This window comes from Symphodus melops (genome assembly GCF_947650265.1).
Source record: "Symphodus melops genome assembly, chromosome: 5".
NCBI lineage: Eukaryota > Metazoa > Chordata > Actinopteri > Labriformes > Labridae > Symphodus > Symphodus melops.
The window spans coordinates 398880-418879 of NC_136695.1; the positions used below are offsets into that span (position 1 = coordinate 398880).

Consider the following 20000-nt stretch of genomic DNA (forward strand, 5'->3'; position numbering starts at 1 on the left):
TTAACATAGAGCTCTATGGAGACTGACTCACTGCAGGAGACAGACTCTAGTGGACACTGGAGGAACTGCAGCTGTAAAGTTGGACATTTTACCATAGAGCTCTATGGAGACTGGCTCACTGCAGGAGACAGACTCTAGTGGACACTGGAGGAACTGCAGCTGTAAAGTTGGACATTTTAACATAGAGCTCTATGGAGACTGACTCACTGCAGGAGACAGACTCTAGTGGACACTGGAGGAACTGCAGCTGTAAAGTTGGACATTTTAACAGAGCTCTATGGAGATTGACTCACTTTTATGCAAACTTGGCACTGATGGGACTTGTTTCTACTGGTTACCATGGTTGCTTTGTATGGTTGTGTTATACTGGTTATACTGGTTGTACTGGTTGCTTTCTCACCCTGCAGCGCCCTGGTCAGGGACATTCATGAAGCCCATGTCGTGGTGTTGTTGGGCTCGGTTGTCATTGCGACGCTGGCTTTGGAGGCGGGGCAGACTGGGCTGTTCCATGCTGGACTGCTGCCTCATCAGGGAGTGTCTGGAGCCTCCTCTGGGAGCCCCACTCTTCCTGGAGGGAGGAGCTGAGAAAAACAACCCACATTACACAGTAAGAGTCAGAAGATGAAGTCCTGACACCTGACCGAGGGCTGTTTTGGTACCTGAGCTGTTCTGGCTGGTGGGCGGAGCTTGGCTTCCCTTGTAACGGCTCTTGCGCATGTCCTTCCTGGTCGGTCCTACAAACCAATCAGAAAGTGAGGAGGGGGATGCATACCTGGACTTTAATCAAACAGTGATTAATCAAGTAAGAACTTACTGGAGTTTTTAGGTAGACCCGGTCCGATGGAAACCTGCAGGACCTTCCCACTGGGCTTCAGAATTGCGTCATCTCCGTCCCCTCCCTGGAACTGGATCTGTCTGGACCCTGAAGAACTGAATGGTCCCCAGCCGCCCTTCTTCACCTTGAACTCTAGACTGAGGGACAAAAACCCGGCAGGTGAGTACCTGAGCTCTGCTCGATCCGGTGCAGACTTCAGTGCTGTGTTACTGACAGGTTGTTGAACTTGAGCGCCAGCTTCCTGTCACTCTTCTCCTGATAGCGTTTGACCAGCAGACTCAGGAACTCGGTTTTAAAGACACTCTGAAGAACGCTGTCGTACTCCTCCTCGTGGACGATGAACAGGTCGTCCTGTAGAGTGCTGACAGAGAGAGAGACACACGTTTGATGTTTCTAGTTTCAGCTGTAGGCGGCCCTGGTGACACTTCTGCTCCGGGTTCAGTGTCGCCGTGCACTGGTTATTGATCTAGTTTCATAACTCGATCGATTGTGTATTTAGTGTCAGTTCTGATTCTAGTTTTGATCTTTGTTGGTAAAATCTGCAGTGAAAGACGCCTCTTCTTTTTCATCTGAGAAGTGGTCTCACGCTGGTTCTAGACTTGGTTCTGGTTCTCTTTTGAGGGGTACCTGAGGGACACAGACTGGATCTTGTTGATTTCGATCTTCCTCTTCAGAACTTCGTGGATCTGACCTTTATCTGGACCCTGCTTCACCTTCTCTCGCCCAATCAGGTACAGGAACTTTGGGGTCAGGATGAGGTCACGCTTCACGGTCTGCAGATAAAAACAAAGAAGAAAAGTGTCCGAGGACTGGAGTTGACTTCAGGCAGAGTCTGCTCTGACCTCTGACCTCGGACTCTCCGTTAAACATCCTGTGTTTCACATAGCCTCCGTTCTTCCTGTCAGACTCACTCTGAATCTTCGGTCATATTTGACCACGACGTCAGCAAAGTCGATCCTCTCTCTGCGACCGACGAACTGTCGGATCTCTGGATGGTTGTCCGTGCCGATGTAGTCGCCCACAAAGTTCCTGTTGATGCTGTTTCTTCGACGCTCTTTTTTATTCAGCAGGACATCAGAGGCTGAAGGAGGAGTAATCAATCAATCAATGCTTCTTTAATAGAGACAGGAACATGAAGCCAACATGGCGGCGGTCTCACCTTCCTCCCTCATCTTGACGTACTTGCGGACAGCGATGTGTTTACGCCACGCTTTCTGGATGACACGAGCGTAGCCGTTGTACTTCCTCTCCCTCATCTCCTCCAGCAAGAAGAGCTGCAGAGAGGAGACAACGCTGACACACTGGGAACCACAATACCCACAATGCCTCTGTTTGAGAGAGATTCATGGGTACTGTAGTCTGTGGAAACAGACCAACACTGAGAGACTAAACCTGAACATACCACCTGAAGACCAGATCACAAGACTTGAGCCTGGTTAGGTGTTCAGGAGGTCCTGGTGAGGTTCTGGTTCAGGTCTGTGTCCTACCTCTCAAGGGGATCTTTTAGATTGTCTCTGAATGGAGAAGAGTCCAGAGGGCACAACTTCTCCACAAGGGGGCCTCAAGGATCTGTTCTCTTCTTCTATGCTGATGATATCCAGCTTTTCTGTCATTCCCGTCAGACGATGTTAAGACCCGTTTCCACCGAGCGGTTCAGTTCGGTTCGTCTCAGTAACGACCCGTACCGTCCTACTTTTTGGGACCCTTCTGTTGGGGTGCCAAGAAAACCGATCACTGCAGTCCTCTGATTGGTTGAAAGAATGGTCACTTCCTGTGTTAGGTGGTGGGCGTGTTTAAAGCATTGATTGTTAGCGTGTGTATTTGTCCTCGCCGATCACAGCCTTCTCTGAAACAAAGCTGGATTGAGTTCTTGTAATAAAGAGTCACATGACAGTGACAGAGGAGATGACCTGCTGGATGTCTCCAGCGTTGGTTTGGTTTGTGGAGCGTTTTTCTCCTTTGTTGAATTTATTAGTTAGCGGTTAGCGGTTAGCGGTTAGCGCTTAGCTGTTATCATGTGACGCGGCTATCAGCATCCGGCTTACACGCCGCCTACCAAACATGTGGTGGGTGTGTGTGGAAACACAAACAGGATCAGGCTGTACTGATCCGTACTGGACCGCTGGGTGGAAACGGGGCTTCAGAGTCGCCTCGCTGATACCTCTGACTGGATGAATGAACACCACCTTCAACGCCATCCTATCCAGTCCATCTATGATAGTCCCTTTGCTAAAGACCCAGTGCTGCATGAACACCTACGACCTTCATGATGGTGATGTTAGATGTTGATTATGAGAATGGTTAAAAAATGATTCGGTCCCCCATGGTCATGTCCTCTGGTCACTTCCTGTCAGTATCTGTGTGATCGGACCTGAAGCTGTCCTCCTGTGTCCTTCCTGTTTGTGTCGTCGTTTCTCTCAGACCACTTTGAACCAGAGCGTCTGATAAATTAACTGGTACATTGATACAGAGACAACTTTACTTTTGACAGTTCACAGCCAAAAAACTTCCTGAGCTGCGCGAGCGTTTCTCACCGACTCTGGTGCTTTGATGAACACTTTGGTCTTTCCCAGCTGGAACTGGTCCTGGTCCATGTGGACCGAGTTCAGGAGGTGCAGGACTCCCTGACGCTGCTCGCCCCTCCACTGAGGCCAGCTCTCTTTGGTCAGGATGGCATACCTGCAGCACAGGTACCCTCTGTTAGCATCTCAGTTAGCTAATCTTAGCATGTGTAAGCTCAGTGAGGAGGACAGTTTGACCTCTGACCTTTGCAGGAACTTGTTGAAGACTCGTCTGTAGGCGTATCCAGCCCGGCGGACTCTGATGTTCTCTCTCAGACCCAGGTACTCCACCTGATGTCTGACCCGGTTCTCCTCCCAGTCTCGGGGCCGTTTGGTCTCGTTGGGTTTGATGCAGCGGATGTAGTGGGGGGTGCACTTCATCAGAGTTTGCACCAGACTGTTGGCTTGTTTCTAAAACAGAGGGGGAGGTACTGATCAAATATATTCAACAGATTTGTCACAATATCAGAATTTTAAGCTCTGATATGATTGTAGGACAAATCAAGTGATAAAGACACCTGTAAATACAACACAGAAACAGAAGTCCTATCAGCACCAAATATTGATTGTTTTTTCTTCTGAAGAAAAATGAGAGGAAACCTCCTGCACACGCTGAAAGAGTCGGAGAGGCGTTAGAGGAGCGTTCGTGTAGATGATACTCGCTCTGCTCTGGTGACATAACTGAACATGTGGAGTTTGTTCACAGCTCTGGTTCTTCTTCAATGATCAACCTGTGCTGTGAGCCTATCCTGGCTGCTCTCTCTCACCTTGATCTTACTGCTGGCGGTGCTCGGCCGGCCCCTCTTCTCCGCCTCCAGGTTCTCAGGAAACAGAGCTCTGATGAACGGACTGACAGCAAACACACCACAGACTGATCGATAGATCGATAGATCGATAGATCGATCGATAAATAGTCTGAAGGATACTCACAACTCACTGCTCTGCATCAACTCGATGATGTCATTAAACAACACGTCTCTGTTCCTCTCACAGAAACCACTGACGTCATACGACACCTGGATACACAGACAGGTGAACAGACAGGTGAACAGTCAGACAGGTGAACAGACAGACAGGTGAACAGACAGGTGAACAGTCAGACAGGTGAACAGACAGGTGAACAGTCAGTCAGGTGAACAGTCAGACAGGTGAACAGACAGGTGAACAGACAGGTGAACAGTCAGACAGGTGAACAGACAGGTGAACAGTCAGACAGGTGAACAGTCAGACAGGTGAACAGACTGACAGGTGAACAGTCAGACAGGTGAACAGACAGACAGGTGAACAGACAGGTGAACAGTCAGACAGGTGAACAGACAGGTGAACAGTCAGACAGGTGAACAGACAGGTGAACAGTCAGACAGGTGAACAGACAGGTGAACAGTCAGTCAGGTGAACAGTCAGACAGGTGAACAGACAGACAGGTGAACAGACAGGTGAACAGACAGGTGAACAGTCAGACAGGTGAACAGTCAGACAGGTGAACAGACAGGTGAACAGACAGACAGGTAAACAGACAGACAGGTAAACAGTCAGACAGGTAAACAGACAGACAGGTAAACAGTCAGACAGGTAAACAGACAGGCGAACAGTCAGACAGGTGAACAGACAGGTGAACAGACAGACAGGTAAACAGACAGACAGGTAAACAGTCAGACAGGTAAACAGACAGACAGGTAAACAGTCAGACAGGTAAACAGACAGACAGGTAAACAGTCAGACAGGTGAACAGACAGACAGGTGAACAGTCAGACAGGTGAACAGTCAGACAGGTGAACAGTCAGACAGGTAAACAGACAGACAGGTGAACAGACAGGCGAACAGTCAGACAGGTAAACAGACAGACAGGTGAACAGTCAGACAGGCGAACAGTCAGACAGGTGAACAGTCAGACAGGCGAACAGTCAGACAGGTGAACAGACAGGCGAACAGTCAGACAGGTGAACAGTCAGACAGGTAAACAGTCAGACAGGTGAACAGACAGACAGGTAAACAGACAGACAGGCGAACAGTCAGACAGGTGAACAGACAGACAGGTGAACAGACAGACAGGTAAACAGTCAGACAGGTACACAGTCAGACAGGTGAACAGTCAGACAGGTGAACAGACAGACAGGTAAACAGTCAGACAGGTACACAGTCAGACAGGTGAACAGTCAGACAGGTGAACAGTCAGACAGGTGAACAGTCAGACAGGTGAACAGTCAGACAGGTAAACAGTCAGACAGGTACACAGTCAGACAGGTGAACAGTCAGACAGGTGAACAGACAGGTGAACAGTCAGACAGGTAAACAGTCAGACAGGTAAACAGTCAGACAGGTGAACAGTCAGACAGGTAAACAGTCAGACAGGTGAACAGTCAGACAGGTGAACAGTCAGACAGGTGAACAGTCAGACAGGTGAACAGACAGGCGAACAGTCAGACAGGTGAACAGTCAGACAGGTGAACAGTCAGACAGGTGAACAGTCAGACAGGCGAACAGTCAGACAGGCGAACAGTCAGACAGGTGAACAGTCAGACAGGTAAACAGTCAGACAGGTAAACAGTCAGACAGGTGAACAGTCAGACAGGTGAACAGTCAGACAGGTGAACAGTCAGACAGGTAAACAGTCAGACAGGTGAACAGTCAGGTGTGTACCTTGCCGGCGTAGTGGTGGATGATGAACCCTTTGTTCCAGCTGCTGAAGTGTTCGTGCGATCCTATTTGCCCCTGCAGCTTCTGCAGCAGCGTCTGATCCGCCCCCTCACCTTTAGCATGCATCGTTGCACACACGTCGTCGAGGATGCTCATCAGCCCAGGAGGACTCTGGGTAACCGTGAAAGAGAAAACGTTGCCTTTATTTCTGCATTTCGTCTCCTCTGATTCATTTCCACTGATTCGTTAGCTCACCAGTTTGGACTCGATGAGGTCACAGACCACCTTGTTGTTAAAGTACTCGATGGGTGTCCACTTTATCCCCTCCTGAACATACTCCTCCTGCAGAAACACATCGCATATAGAGCTGTAGTCTCTAATGGGAGAAGCAAAGGTGGGATGTGATGATGTCATCATAAAGCACCTGTTCTGCCTTCAGTGTAAGCTCAATGAAAATCTGCTGCAGCTTCTCGTTCACAAAGTTGATGCAGAACTGCTCAAAGCCGTTTCTCTGAAACAAATAATCACATTGGTCAAACAGCTTGTGTGTGAGTGAGTGAGTGTGTGTGTGTGTGTGTGTGTGTGTGTGTGTGTGTGTGTGTGTGTGTGTGTGTGTGTGTGTGTGTGTGTGTGTGTGTGTGTGTGTGTGTGTGTGTGTGTGTGTGTGTTTACCTGAAAGATCTCGAAGCCGTAGATGTCGAGGACTCCAATGGTAAGTTCCTCTTGCTCCTTCTGCATGGCTTTATTGATGCACTGATGCACCATAAAACACGATCAGTCAAGAACAAAGACTGTAGAATCACAGAATGTGTGTGTGTGTGTGTGTGTGTGTGTGTGTGAGAGAGACAGTGTGAGAGCGTGAGTGTATACTGACATCAACCAGGAAGTCGAACAGGCGCGTGTACAGGGCCTTGGACAACGCGTCTCTGGAGAAGCACGCCTGCTCCGTGTTCAGAGTCACCGAGATGGACTCGGTCTTTCCGCCCCACTTACTGTCCATGATCCTGCTGGTCAGCTTGCTGCACAGGCCGTCCTGAGGGATCCCCAACAGGAAGGAAGGGAAAGCCAGGACTGCAACCAGACACAGAGTCACATTACATATAGTATAGTTTGAAGTGTAGGAGGTCTATTCCTTGTAGTGTATAGTATAGTTTAAAGTGTAGGAGGTCTGTTCTTTGTAGTATATAGTATATAGTATAGTTTGAAGTGTAGGAGGTCTATTCTTTGTAGTGTATAGTATATAGTATAGTTTGAAGTGTAGGAGGTCTATTCTTTGTAGTATATAGTATATAGTATAGTTTAAAGTGTAGGAGGTCTATTCTTTGTAGTATATAGTATAGTTTAAAGTGTAGGAGGTCTATTCTTTGTAGTATATAGTATAGTTTAAAGTGTAGGAGGTCTATTCTTTGTAGTATATAGTATAGTTTAAAGTGTAGGAGGTCTATTCTTTGTAGTATATAGTATATAGTATAGTTTAAAGTGTAGGAGGTCTATTCTTTGTAGTGTATAGTATAGTTTAAAGTGTAGGAGGTCTATTCTTTGTAGTATATAGTATAGTTTGAAGTGTAGGAGGTCTATTCTTTGTAGTATATAGTATAGTTTAAAGTGTAGGAGGTCTATTCTTTGTAGTGTATAGTATATAGTATAGTTTGAAGTGTAGGAGGTCTATTCTTTGTAGTATATAGTATAGTTTAAAGTATAGGAGGTCTATTCTTTGTAGTATATAGTATATAGTATAGTTTGAAGTGTAGGAGGTCTATTCTTTGTAGTATATAGTATAGTTTGAAGTGTAGGAGGTCTATTCTTTGTAGTATATAGTATAGTTTAAAGTGTAGGAGGTCTATTCTTTGTAGTATATAGTATAGTTTGAAGTGTAGGAGGTCTATTCTTTGTAGTATATAGTATAGTTTGAAGTGTAGGAGGTCTATTCTTTGTAGTATATAGTATAGTTTGAAGTGTAGGAGGTCTATTCTTTGTAGTATATAGTATAGTTTAAAGTGTAGGAGGTCTATTCTTTGTAGTATATAGTATAGTTTAAAGTGTAGGAGGTCTATTCTTTGTAGTATATAGTATATAGTATAGTTTAAAGTGTAGGAGGTCTATTCTTTGTAGTATATAGTATAGTTTAAAGTGTAGGAGGTCTATTCTTTGTAGTATATAGTATATAGTATAGTTTAAAGTGTAGGAGGTCTATTCTTTGTAGTATATAGTATATAGTATAGTTTAAAGTGTAGGAGGTCTATTCTTTGTAGTGTATAGTATATAGTATAGTTTGAAGTGTAGGAGGTCTATTCTTTGTAGTATATAGTATAGTTTAAAGTGTAGGAGGTCTATTCTTTGTAGTATATAGTATAGTTTAAAGTATAGGAGGTCTATTCTTTGTAGTATATAGTATATAGTATAGTTTAAAGTGTAGGAGGTCTATTCTTTGTAGTATATAGTATAGTTTAAAGTATAGGAGGTCTATTCTTTGTAGTATATAGTATATAGTATAGTTTAAAGTGTAGGAGGTCTATTCTTTGTAGTGTATAGTATAGTTTGAAGTGTAGGAGGTCTATTCTTTGTAGTATATAGTATAGTTTGAAGTGTAGGAGGTCTATTCTTTGTAGTATATAGTATAGTTTGAAGTGTAGGAGGTCTATTCTTTGTAGTATATAGTATAGTTTAAAGTGTAGGAGGTCTATTCTTTGTAGTATATAGTATAGTTTAAAGTGTAGGAGGTCTATTCTTTGTAGTATATAGTATAGTTTGAAGTGTAGGAGGTCTATTCTTTGTAGTATATAGTATAGTTTGAAGTGTAGGAGGTCTATTCTTTGTAGTATATAGTATAGTTTGAAGTGTAGGAGGTCTATTCTTTGTAGTATATAGTATAGTTTAAAGTGTAGGAGGTCTATTCTTTGTAGTATATAGTATAGTTTAAAGTGTAGGAGGTCTATTCTTTGTAGTATATAGTATATAGTATAGTTTAAAGTGTAGGAGGTCTATTCTTTGTAGTATATAGTATAGTTTAAAGTGTAGGAGGTCTATTCTTTGTAGTATATAGTATATAGTATAGTTTAAAGTGTAGGAGGTCTATTCTTTGTAGTATATAGTATATAGTATAGTTTAAAGTGTAGGAGGTCTATTCTTTGTAGTGTATAGTATATAGTATAGTTTGAAGTGTAGGAGGTCTATTCTTTGTAGTATATAGTATAGTTTAAAGTGTAGGAGGTCTATTCTTTGTAGTATATAGTATAGTTTAAAGTGTAGGAGGTCTATTCTTTGTAGTATATAGTATAGTTTAAAGTGTAGGAGGTCTATTCTTTGTAGTATATAGTATATAGTATAGTTTAAAGTATAGGAGGTCTATTCTTTGTAGTATATAGTATATAGTATAGTTTAAAGTGTAGGAGGTCTATTCTTTGTAGTATATAGTATATAGTATAGTTTAAAGTGTAGGAGGTCTATTCTTTGTAGTATATAGTATAGTTTAAAGTGTAGGAGGTCTATTCTTTGTAGTATATAGTATAGTTTAAAGTGTAGGAGGTCTATTCTTTGTAGTATATAGTATAGTTTAAAGTGTAGGAGGTCTATTCTTTGTAGTATATAGTATAGTTTAAAGTGTAGGAGGTCTATTCTTTGTAGTATATAGTATAGTTTAAAGTGTAGGAGGTCTATTCTTTGTAGTATATAGTATAGTTTGAAGTGTAGGAGGTCTATTGTTTATAGTATATAGTATAGTTTAAAGTGTAGGAGGTCTATTCTTTGTAGTATATAGTATATAGTATAGTTTAAAGTGTAGGAGGTCTATTCTTTGTAGTATATAGTATATAGTATAGTTTAAAGTGTAGGAGGTCTATTCTTTGTAGTATATAGTATAGTTTAAAGTGTAGGAGGTCTATTCTTTGTAGTATATAGTATAGTTTGAAGTGTAGGAGGTCTATTCTTTGTAGTATATAGTATAGTTTAAAGTGTAGGAGGTCTATTCTTTGTAGTATATAGTATAGTTTAAAGTGTAGGAGGTCTGTTCTTTGTAGTATATAGTATAGTTTAAAGTGTAGGTGGTCTATTCTTTGTAGTATATAGTATAGTTTAAAGTGTAGGAGGTCTATTCTTTGTAGTATATAGTATAGTTTAAAGTGTAGGTGGTCTATTCTTTGTAGTATATAGTATAGTTTAAAGTGTAGGAGGTCTATTCTTTGTAGTATATAGTATAGTTTAAAGTGTAGGAGGTCTATTCTTTATAGTATATAGTATAGTTTAAAGTGTAGGAGGTCTATTCTTTGTAGTATATAGTATAGTTTAAAGTGTAGGAGGTCTATTCTTTGTAGTATATAGTATAGTTTGAAGTGTAGGAGGTCTATTCTTTGTAGTATATAGTATAGTTTGAAGTGTAGGAGGTGTGAAGTGTTCTCACAGTCCTGGCTCTCCACCACAGCGTAGTTGTTCTCCTCTCTGAAGCTGATGTTTCCTAAATGAAGAATTCCTGCAACCAGCTGAAGAACTGAATCCTGATCGTCCACAGACAGACCCACGACCGACATGGCCTCCTGACAGACAGACAGGTAGAGAGACAGACAGTATGAGAGACAGACAGACAGGTAGAGAGACAGACAGACAGACAGACAGTAAGAGAGACAGACAGACAGACAGACAGTAAGAGAGACAGACAGACAGACAGACAGACAGTAAGAGAGACAGACAGACAGACAGACAGACAGACACAGACAGACAGTAAGAGAGACAGACAGACAGACAGACAGTAAGAGAGACAGACAGACAGACAGACAGACAGTAAGAGAGACAGACAGACAGACAGACAGACACAGACAGACAGTAAGAGAGACAGACAGACAGACAGACACAGACAGACAGACAGTATGAGAGACAGACAGACAGACAGACAGACAGAGAGACAGACAGACAGACAGACAGACAGACAGACAGACAGACAGACAGACAGACAGACAGACAGACAGACAGACAGACAGACAGACAGACAGAGACCATGGTATCAGAGAACTCTTTCTTGTCGTTGACGTCCTCCACCGTGTACGTTCCTGATTGGTTGAGGTAGAAGTAATAGTCAGGGGTCGTCACCCCAAGGTTCTCTCGTTGCTCGCTGCTCGCCCCCTCCAACAGCTGAGGTCACACAGAGGTCAAAGGTCACACACAGGTCAAGTTCACTACAACAAATTATTTTAGAGTTTCTAGACACAAACTCCCTGACTCCCTGAATGTGACCTAAGAACACTCATCAAGGTCCAACTGGAGGATAACTGGGAGCTCATGTTGCAGTAGTTGTAGTACTTTACTATAAATGTTGCAGTACCTGGTAGTAGATGTGGAAGTTTCTCTCTCCAGGATTCTGTGAGATGACTCGACTTTTCTCCAATAGGAAGTTTGAAATTTTCCCTCCATCAGGAGCCCCTCCACGACTGAACTGGATCTCAAAGTATTTACCCTGGGGGGGGGGTAGGCGTTGTATGTCAGAAAGTAGCAAACTGTGTTTGAATAACTTCTGGATGTATTTAGACTCACAAATCTGCTGGAGTTGTTGTTGCGGACTGTCTTGGCATTACCAAAGGCCTCCAGCAGGGGGTTGGACTGCAGGATGATGTCTTTAACATGCTACACACACACACACACACACACACACACACACACACACACACACACACACACACACACACACCAAACCAACAGTGAGTCGGTCCCCCATTAGGTTCACTGTTGAAGCATTGATTTTTACAGCAGAAAACAAAATGTGTGCAGCCTGGTTCTAAACCAGTCTCAGTCTCTATGCCTAAGCTCCGCCTCCATCCTTAGCTGGAATCAGTTCCTTCAACATGGCGTCATAACTCCTCTTCAGTAACCAATCAGGGATGTCACAGTTTGGTTTAGTGTTCTACAGGAAGTACTTCAGGAAATACCACAGGAAGTACTTCAGTAAATACTCCAGGAAGCACTTCAGGAAACAATCCAGGAAGCACTTCAGTAAATACTCCAGGAAGTACTTCAGGAAATACTACAGGAAGCACTTCAGGAAATATTCCAGGAAGTACTACATGAAGTACTTCAGGAAGTACCACATGAAGTACTTCAGGAAATACTACATGAAGTACTTCAGGAAATATTCCAGGAAGTACTACAGGAAGTACTACAGGAAGTACTTCAGGAAATATTCCAGGAAGTACTACATGAAGTACTTCAGGAAGTACCACATGAAGTACTTCAGGAAATACTACATGAAGTACTTCAGGAAATATTCCAGGAAGTACTACAGGAAGTACTACAGGAAGTACTTCAGGAAGTACTTCAGGAAGTACTTCAGGAAGTACTACAGGAAGTACTACAGGAAGTACTTCAGGAAATACTACATGAAGTACTTCAGGAAGTACTTCAGGAAATACTACATGAAGTACTACAGGAAGAACAAGAAGAAGTACCAGGGGCATTACTGGGAGGACTGACCTGGACTTTGTCTCCTCCTCCGGACACTTTGGAAACGTAGCTCATGATGTACTTGGCAGCAACAGTTTTTCCAGCTCCACTCTCACCACTGTCAGGAAAAAGGAAACAGGAAGCCAAACATAGGAAACATAAACAAATAAACATGTTTGAAAGGAAGTATGTAAATCAACTGATTAATAAACACATGACAGAATTCCTTTGTCTTCAGAGCTAGTGAGTGGGTGGGGCTTAGGTCTGTCAGATGAGGTGTGGCTGTCGCTCAATTGGTAGAGAATGTTAGTGAATGTTAGTGAATGTGTGTGAATGTGTGTGAATGTGTGTGAATGAGTGTGAATGAGTGTGAATGAGTGTGAATGTGTGTGAATGTTAGTGAATGTGTGTGAATGTGTGTGAATGTTAGTGAATGTGTGTGAATGTGTGTGAATGTTAGTGAATGTGTGTGAATGTGTGTGAATGAGTGTGAATGAGTGTGAATGAGTGTGAATGAGTGTGAATGTTAGTGAATGTGTGTGAATGTGTGTGAATGTTAGTGAATGTGTGTGAATGTGTGTGAATGAGTGTGAATGTGTGTGAATGTGTGTGAATGTGTGTGAATGTGTGTGAATGAGTGTGAATGTGTGTGAATGAGTGAGTATGTGTGAATGTGTGTGAATGTGTGTGAATGTGTGTGAATGAGTGAGTATGTGTGAATGTGTGTGAATGTGTGTGAATGTGTGTGAATGTGTGTGAATGTTTGTGAATGTGTGTGAATGTGTGTGAATGTGTGTGAATGTGTGTGAATGTGTGTGAATGAGTGAGAATGAGTGTGAATCAGTGTGAATGTTAGTGAATGTGTGTGAATGTGTGTGAATGAGTGTGAATGTGTGTGAATGAGTGTGAATGTGTGTGAATGTGTGTGAATGTGTGTGAATGAGTGTGAATCAGTGTGAATGTTAGTGAATGTGTGTGAATGTGTGTGAATGTGTGTGAATGTGTGTGAATGTGTGTGAATGTGTGTGAATGTGTGTGAATGTGTGTGAATGTGTGTGAATGAGTGAGTATGTGTGAATGTGTGTGAATGTGTGTGAATGTGTGTGAATGTGTGTGAATGAGTGAGTATGTGTGAATGTGTGTGAATGTGTGTGAATGTGTGTGAATGTTTGTGAATGTGTGTGAATGTGTGTGAATGAGTGTGAATGTGTGTGAATGTGTGTGAATGTGTGTGAATGAGTGAGAATGAGTGTGAATCAGTGTGAATGTGTGTGAATGTGTGTGAATGAGTGAGAATGAGTGTGAATGTGTGTGAATGTGTGTGAATGTGTGTGAATGTGTGTGAATGTGTGTGAATGAGTGAATATGTGTGAATGTGTGTGAATGAGTGTGAATGTGTGTGAATGTGTGTGAATGTGTGTGAATGAGTGTGAATGAGTGAGTATGTGTGAATGTGTGTGAATGAGTGTGAATGAGTGTGAATGATTGTGAATGAGTGAGTATGTGTGAATGTTAGTGAATGTGTGTGAATGTTTGTGAATGTGTGTGAATGTGTGTGAATGTGTGTGAATGTGTGTGAATGTGTGTGAATGTGTGTGAATGAGTGAGAATGAGTGTGAATCAGTGTGAATGTTAGTGAATGTTAGTGAATGTGTGTGAATGAGTGTGAATGTGTGTGAATGTGTGTGAATGTGTGTGAATGTGTGTGAATGAGTGAGTATGTGTGTGAATGAGTGTGAATGTGTGTGAATGTGTGTGAATGTGTGTGAATGTGTGTGAATGAGTGTGAATGTGTGTGAATGTGTGTGAATGTGTGTGAATGTGTGTGAATGTGTGTGAATGAGTGTGAATGTGTGTGAATGAGTGTGAATGTGTGTGAATGAGTGTGAATGTGTGTGAATGTGTGTGAATGTGTGTGAATGAGTGTGAATCAGTGTGAATGTTAGTGAATGTGTGTGAATGTGTGTGAATGAGTGTGAATGTGTGTGAATGTGTGTGAATGTGTGTGAATGTGTGTGAATGAGTGAGTATGTGTGAATGTGTGTGAATGTGTGTGAATGTGTGTGAATGTGTGTGAATGAGTGAGTATGTGTGAATGTGTGTGAATGTGTGTGAATGTGTGTGAATGTTTGTGAATGTGTGTGAATGTGTGTGAATGAGTGTGAATGTGTGTGAATGTGTGTGAATGTGTGTGAATGAGTGAGAATGAGTGTGAATCAGTGTGAATGTGTGTGAATGTGTGTGAATGAGTGAGAATGAGTGTGAATCAGTGTGAATGTGTGTGAATGTGTGTGAATGTGTGTGAATGTGTGTGAATGAGTGAATATGTGTGAATGTGTGTGAATGAGTGTGAATGTGTGTGAATGTGTGTGAATGTGTGTGAATGAGTGTGAATGAGTGAGTATGTGTGAATGTGTGTGAATGAGTGTGAATGAGTGTGAATGATTGTGAATGAGTGAGTATGTGTGAATGTGTGTGAATGTGTGTGAATGAGTGTGAATGTGTGTGAATGAGTGTGAATGTGTGTGAATGTGTGTGAATGAGTGTGAATGTGTGTGAATGTGTGTGAATGAGTGAGAATGAGTGTGAATGAGTGAGTATGTGTGAATGAGTGTGAATGAGTGAGTATGTGTGAATGAGTGTGAATGAGTGAGTATGTGTGAATGTGTGTGAATGTGTGTGAATGTGTGTGAATGAGTGTGAATGATTGTGAATGAGTGAGTATGTGTGAATGAGTGTGAATGAGTGAGTATGTGTGAATGAGTGTGAATGTGTGTGAATGTTTGTGAATGTGTGTGAATGTGTGTGAATGAGTGAGTATGTGTGAATGTGTGTGAATGTGTGTGAATGTTTGTGAATGTGTGTGAATGTGTGTGAATGTGTGTGAATGTGTGTGAATGAGTGAGAATGAGTGTGAATCAGTGTGAATGTGTGTGAATGTGTGTGAATGAGTGAGTATGTGTGAATGTGTGTGAATGAGTGAGTATGTGTGAATGTGTGTGAATGAGTGAGTATGTGTGAATGTGTGTGAATGTGTGTGAATGTTTGTGAATGTGTGTGAATGAGTGTGAATGTGTGTGAATGTGTGTGAATGAGTGAGTATGTGTGAATGTGTGTGAATGTGTGTGAATGTGTGTGAATGAGTGAGTATGTGTGAATGTGTGTGAATGTGTGTGAATGTTTGTGAATGTGTGTGAATGTGTGTGAATGAGTGAGAATGTGTGAATGTGTGTGAATCAGTGTGAATGTGTGTGAATGTGTGTGAATGAGTGAGTATGTGTGAATGTGTGTGAATGTGTGTGAATGAGTGAGAATGAGTGTGAATCAGTGTGAATGTGTGTGAATCAGTGTGAATGTGTGTGAATGTGTGTGAATGTGTGTGAATGTGTGTGAATGAGTGAGTATGTGTGAATGTGTGTGAATGAGTGAGTGTGAATGTGTGTGAATGTGTGAATGTGTGTGAATGAGTGAATGTGTAGGTGTGTGAATGTGTGTGAATGAGTGAATGTGTGTGAATGTGTGTGAATGAGTGAATGTGTGTGAATGAGTGTGAATGAGTGAATGTGTAGGTGTGTGAATGTGTGTGAATGTGTGTGAATGAGTAGGTGTGTGAATGAGTAGGTGTGTGAATGAGTGAATGTGTGTGAATGAGTAGGTGTGTGAATGAGTAGGTGTGTGAATGAGTAGGTGTGTGAATGAGTAGGTGTGTGAATGAGTAGGTGTGTGAATGAGTAGGTGTGTGAATGAGTAGGTGTGTGAATGAGTGTGAATGATTGTGAATGAGTGAGTATGTGTGAATGAGTGTGAATGAGTGAGTATGTGTGAATGAGTGTGAATGTGTGTGAATGTTTGTGAATGTGTGTGAATGTGTGTGAATGAGTGAGTATGTGTGAATGTGTGTGAATGAGTGAGTATGTGTGTGAATGAGTGAGTATGTGTGAATGTGTGTGAATGTGTGTGAATGTTTGTGAATGTGTGTGAATGTGTGTGAATGTGTGTGAATGTGTGTGAATGAGTGAGAATGAGTGTGAATCAGTGTGAATGTGTGTGAATGTGTGTGAATGAGTGAGTATGTGTGAATGTGTGTGAATGAGTGAGTATGTGTGAATGTGTGTGAATGAGTGAGTATGTGTGAATGTGTGTGAATGTGTGTGAATGTTTGTGAATGTGTGTGAATGAGTGTGAATGTGTGTGAATGTGTGTGAATGAGTGAGTATGTGTGAATGTGTGTGAATGTGTGTGAATGTGTGTGAATGAGTGAGTATGTGTGAATGTGTGTGAATGTGTGTGAATGTTTGTGAATGTGTGTGAATGTGTGTGAATGAGTGAGAATGTGTGAATGTGTGTGAATCAGTGTGAATGTGTGTGAATGTGTGTGAATGAGTGAGTATGTGTGAATGTGTGTGAATGTGTGTGAATGAGTGAGAATGAGTGTGAATCAGTGTGAATGTGTGTGAATCAGTGTGAATGTGTGTGAATGTGTGTGAATGTGTGTGAATGTGTGTGAATGAGTGAGTATGTGTGAATGTGTGTGAATGAGTGAGTGTGAATGTGTGTGAATGTGTGAATGTGTGTGAATGAGTGAATGTGTAGGTGTGTGAATGTGTGTGAATGAGTGAATGTGTGTGAATGTGTGTGAATGAGTGAATGTGTGTGAATGAGTGTGAATGAGTGAATGTGTAGGTGTGTGAATGTGTGTGAATGTGTGTGAATGAGTAGGTGTGTGAATGAGTAGGTGTGTGAATGAGTGAATGTGTGTGAATGAGTAGGTGTGTGAATGAGTAGGTGTGTGAATGAGTAGGTGTGTGAATGAGTAGGTGTGTGAATGAGTAGGTGTGTGAATGAGTAGGTGTGTGAATGAGTAGGTGTGTGAATGAGTAGGTGTGTGAATGAGTAGGTGTGTGAATGTGTGTGAATGAGTGAATGTGTGTGAATGAGTAGGTGTGTGAATGTGTGTGAATGTGTGTGAATGAGTGAATGTGTGTGAATGAGTAGGTGTGTCATGTGGTACAAAAAGAACCATTGATCACTATTCAGATAAGCTCCACCTACCTGATTATGACACACTGGTTCTCGCTGTCGATCATCATGTTCCTGTACACGTTGTCAGCCAGGGCGTAGATATGAGGAGGGTTCTCATACTGAGCCTGAGAGAGGGAGGCAGTTAGAGTGTGTGTGTGTGTGTGTGTGTGTGTGTGTGTGTGTGTGTGTGTGTGTGTGTGTGTGTGTGTGTGTGTGTGTGTGTTCTTACAGCTCCCTGGTACAGCTCCACTTCTCTATCGGTGAAATATGGAAGCTGTTTGAAGGGATTCACCGAGATCAGAACTGCACCGATGTAGGTCTGAGAAGAACCAGGTCAGGGACTTAAAACAAGAACCAGGATCAGATCCAGAATCTAGACTCTGTGCTGAGCCCTTCTAAAGGTCTAAAGGAGCGCTTAGTCAGTTTCACAAAACCTCAACAAAAACTACTGTGCTCTATTACAGGTCGTAGGACTTGTAAACAGGTCGTAGGACTTGTAAACAGGTCGTAGGACTTGTAAACAGGTCGTAGGACTTGTGACAGGTCGTAGGACTGGTACACAGGTCGTAGGACTTGTGAACAGGTCCCATGACTTGTGAACAGGTCGTAGGACTTGTGAACAGGTCGCAGGACTTGTGAACAGGTCGTAGGACTTGTGAACAGGTCGCAGGACTTGTGAACAGGTCGCAGGACTTGTGAACAGGTCGTAGAACTGGTATACAGGTCGTAGGACTTGTGAACAGGTCGCAGGACTTGTGAACAGGTCGTAGGACTTGTGACAGGTCGTAGAACTTGTGAACAGGTCGCAGGACTTGTGAACAGGTCGTAGGACTGGTATACAGGTCGTAGGACTTGTGAACAGGTCGCAGGACTTGTGAACAGGTCGCAGGACTGGTATACAGGTCGTAGGACTTGTGAACAGGTCGCAGGACTTGTGAACAGGTCGTAGGACTTGTGACAGGTTGTAGGACTTGTGAACAGGTCGCAGGACTTGTGAACAGGTCGTAGGACTGGTATACAGGTCGTAGGACTTGTGAACAGGTCGTAGGACTTGTGAACAGGTCGTAGGACTGGTATACAGGTCGTAGGACTTGTGAACAGGTCCCATGACTTGTGAACAGGTCGTAGGACTTGTGAACAGGTCGCAGGACTTGTGAACAGGTCGTAGGACTTGTGAACAGGTCGCAGGACTTGTGAACAGGTCGCAGGACTTGTGAACAGGTCGTAGGACTGGTATACAGGTTGTAGGACTTGTGAACAGGTCGCAGGACTTGTGAACAGGTCGCAGGACTTGTGAACAGGTCGTAGGACTTGTGAACAGGTCGTAGGACTGGTATACAGGTCGTAGGACTTGTGAACAGGTCGTAGGACTTGTGAACAGGTCGCAGGACTTGTGAACAGGTCGTAGGACTGGTATACAGGGCGTAGGACTTGTGAACAGGTCGTAGGACTTGTGAGTACAACAGGATACGAAGATGTAATCGTCGTTGTATCTCTTCTTCAGGTTCTCCGTGATGGCGTCCTCACTGATCTTGGCGAGCAGCACCATGTCGTCCACGCCGCTCACCTTCACGTTCTGAGCCTGCCAATGGTAACGCTCCTTACTACCCTAAGGGGCGGGACAAAGAGACAGAGGGTCAGCTGATGAAATCCACCTGAGTCACCTTTTCTTTTCTTCTGTTCATGAACTGAAAGACCTGAACGTGTGTGTGTGTGTGTGTGTGTGTGTGTGTGTGTGTGTGTGTGTGTGTGTGTGTGTGTGTGTGCGTGCGTGCGTGCGTGCGTGGCTAATCGTATGCTCTGATTGGTCGGCTGGTGTGTCGCTCTCCAGAATTCCCATCATTCCTCTGTCCTGTGGGATCATGTCGAGGAGGAGTTGCCCCGACACGCTCTCTCTCTCTCTCTCTCACACAGAGACACACACACACACACACACACACACACACACACACACACACACACACAGAGAGATACAGAGACACACACAGATACAGAGACACACACACACACACACACAGATACAGAGACACACACACACACACACACAGATACAGAGACATACACACACACACACACACACACAGACATATACACACAGATACAGAGACACACACACACACACACACACACACAGATACAGAGACACACACACACACACACACACACACACACACACAGAGACACACACACACACACACACACACACACAGACACACACACACACACACACACACACACACACACACACACACACAGACACACACACACACACACACACACAGACACACACACACACACACACACACACACACACACACACACAGACACACACACACACAGACACACACACACACACACACACACACACACACACACACACACACACACAGGGTAACATTTATTTACTCTTATCCCTCATTGATGATTGTTTATATTTGATGTATTTATTATATTTAGATGATTGTTGATGTTTATTGTTGTTGTTGTTAATTTGAGACAGAAAGGAGGAAAGAGAATGATTG

The 20000-nt window shown here is 43.0% G+C and overlaps 1 protein-coding gene across 1 annotated transcript in view; it reads right to left on the reverse strand.

Annotated features, from left to right (window-relative positions):
• Positions 1-20000, reverse strand: part of myo1eb (myosin IEb) — a 22067-nt gene that overhangs the window by 1374 nt on the left and 693 nt on the right. Inside the window, exons 2-25 of the mRNA XM_079343111.1 lie at positions 18950-19087; positions 17708-17797; positions 17509-17603; positions 12487-12574; positions 11554-11643; positions 11345-11476; positions 11020-11154; positions 10430-10562; positions 6908-7104; positions 6706-6786; positions 6458-6544; positions 6289-6375; positions 6037-6204; positions 4327-4412; positions 4164-4245; positions 3602-3807; positions 3370-3514; positions 1995-2109; positions 1747-1916; positions 1463-1608; positions 1050-1196; positions 815-972; positions 660-734; positions 401-581 (exon numbers count right to left, since the gene is read on the reverse strand). Of these exons, the coding sequence (XP_079199237.1) occupies positions 401-581; positions 660-734; positions 815-972; positions 1050-1196; positions 1463-1608; positions 1747-1916; positions 1995-2109; positions 3370-3514; positions 3602-3807; positions 4164-4245; positions 4327-4412; positions 6037-6204; positions 6289-6375; positions 6458-6544; positions 6706-6786; positions 6908-7104; positions 10430-10562; positions 11020-11154; positions 11345-11476; positions 11554-11643; positions 12487-12574; positions 17509-17603; positions 17708-17797; positions 18950-19087 (3032 nt within the window). The remainder of the gene's footprint in view (positions 1-400; positions 582-659; positions 735-814; positions 973-1049; positions 1197-1462; positions 1609-1746; positions 1917-1994; positions 2110-3369; positions 3515-3601; positions 3808-4163; positions 4246-4326; positions 4413-6036; positions 6205-6288; positions 6376-6457; positions 6545-6705; positions 6787-6907; positions 7105-10429; positions 10563-11019; positions 11155-11344; positions 11477-11553; positions 11644-12486; positions 12575-17508; positions 17604-17707; positions 17798-18949; positions 19088-20000) is intronic.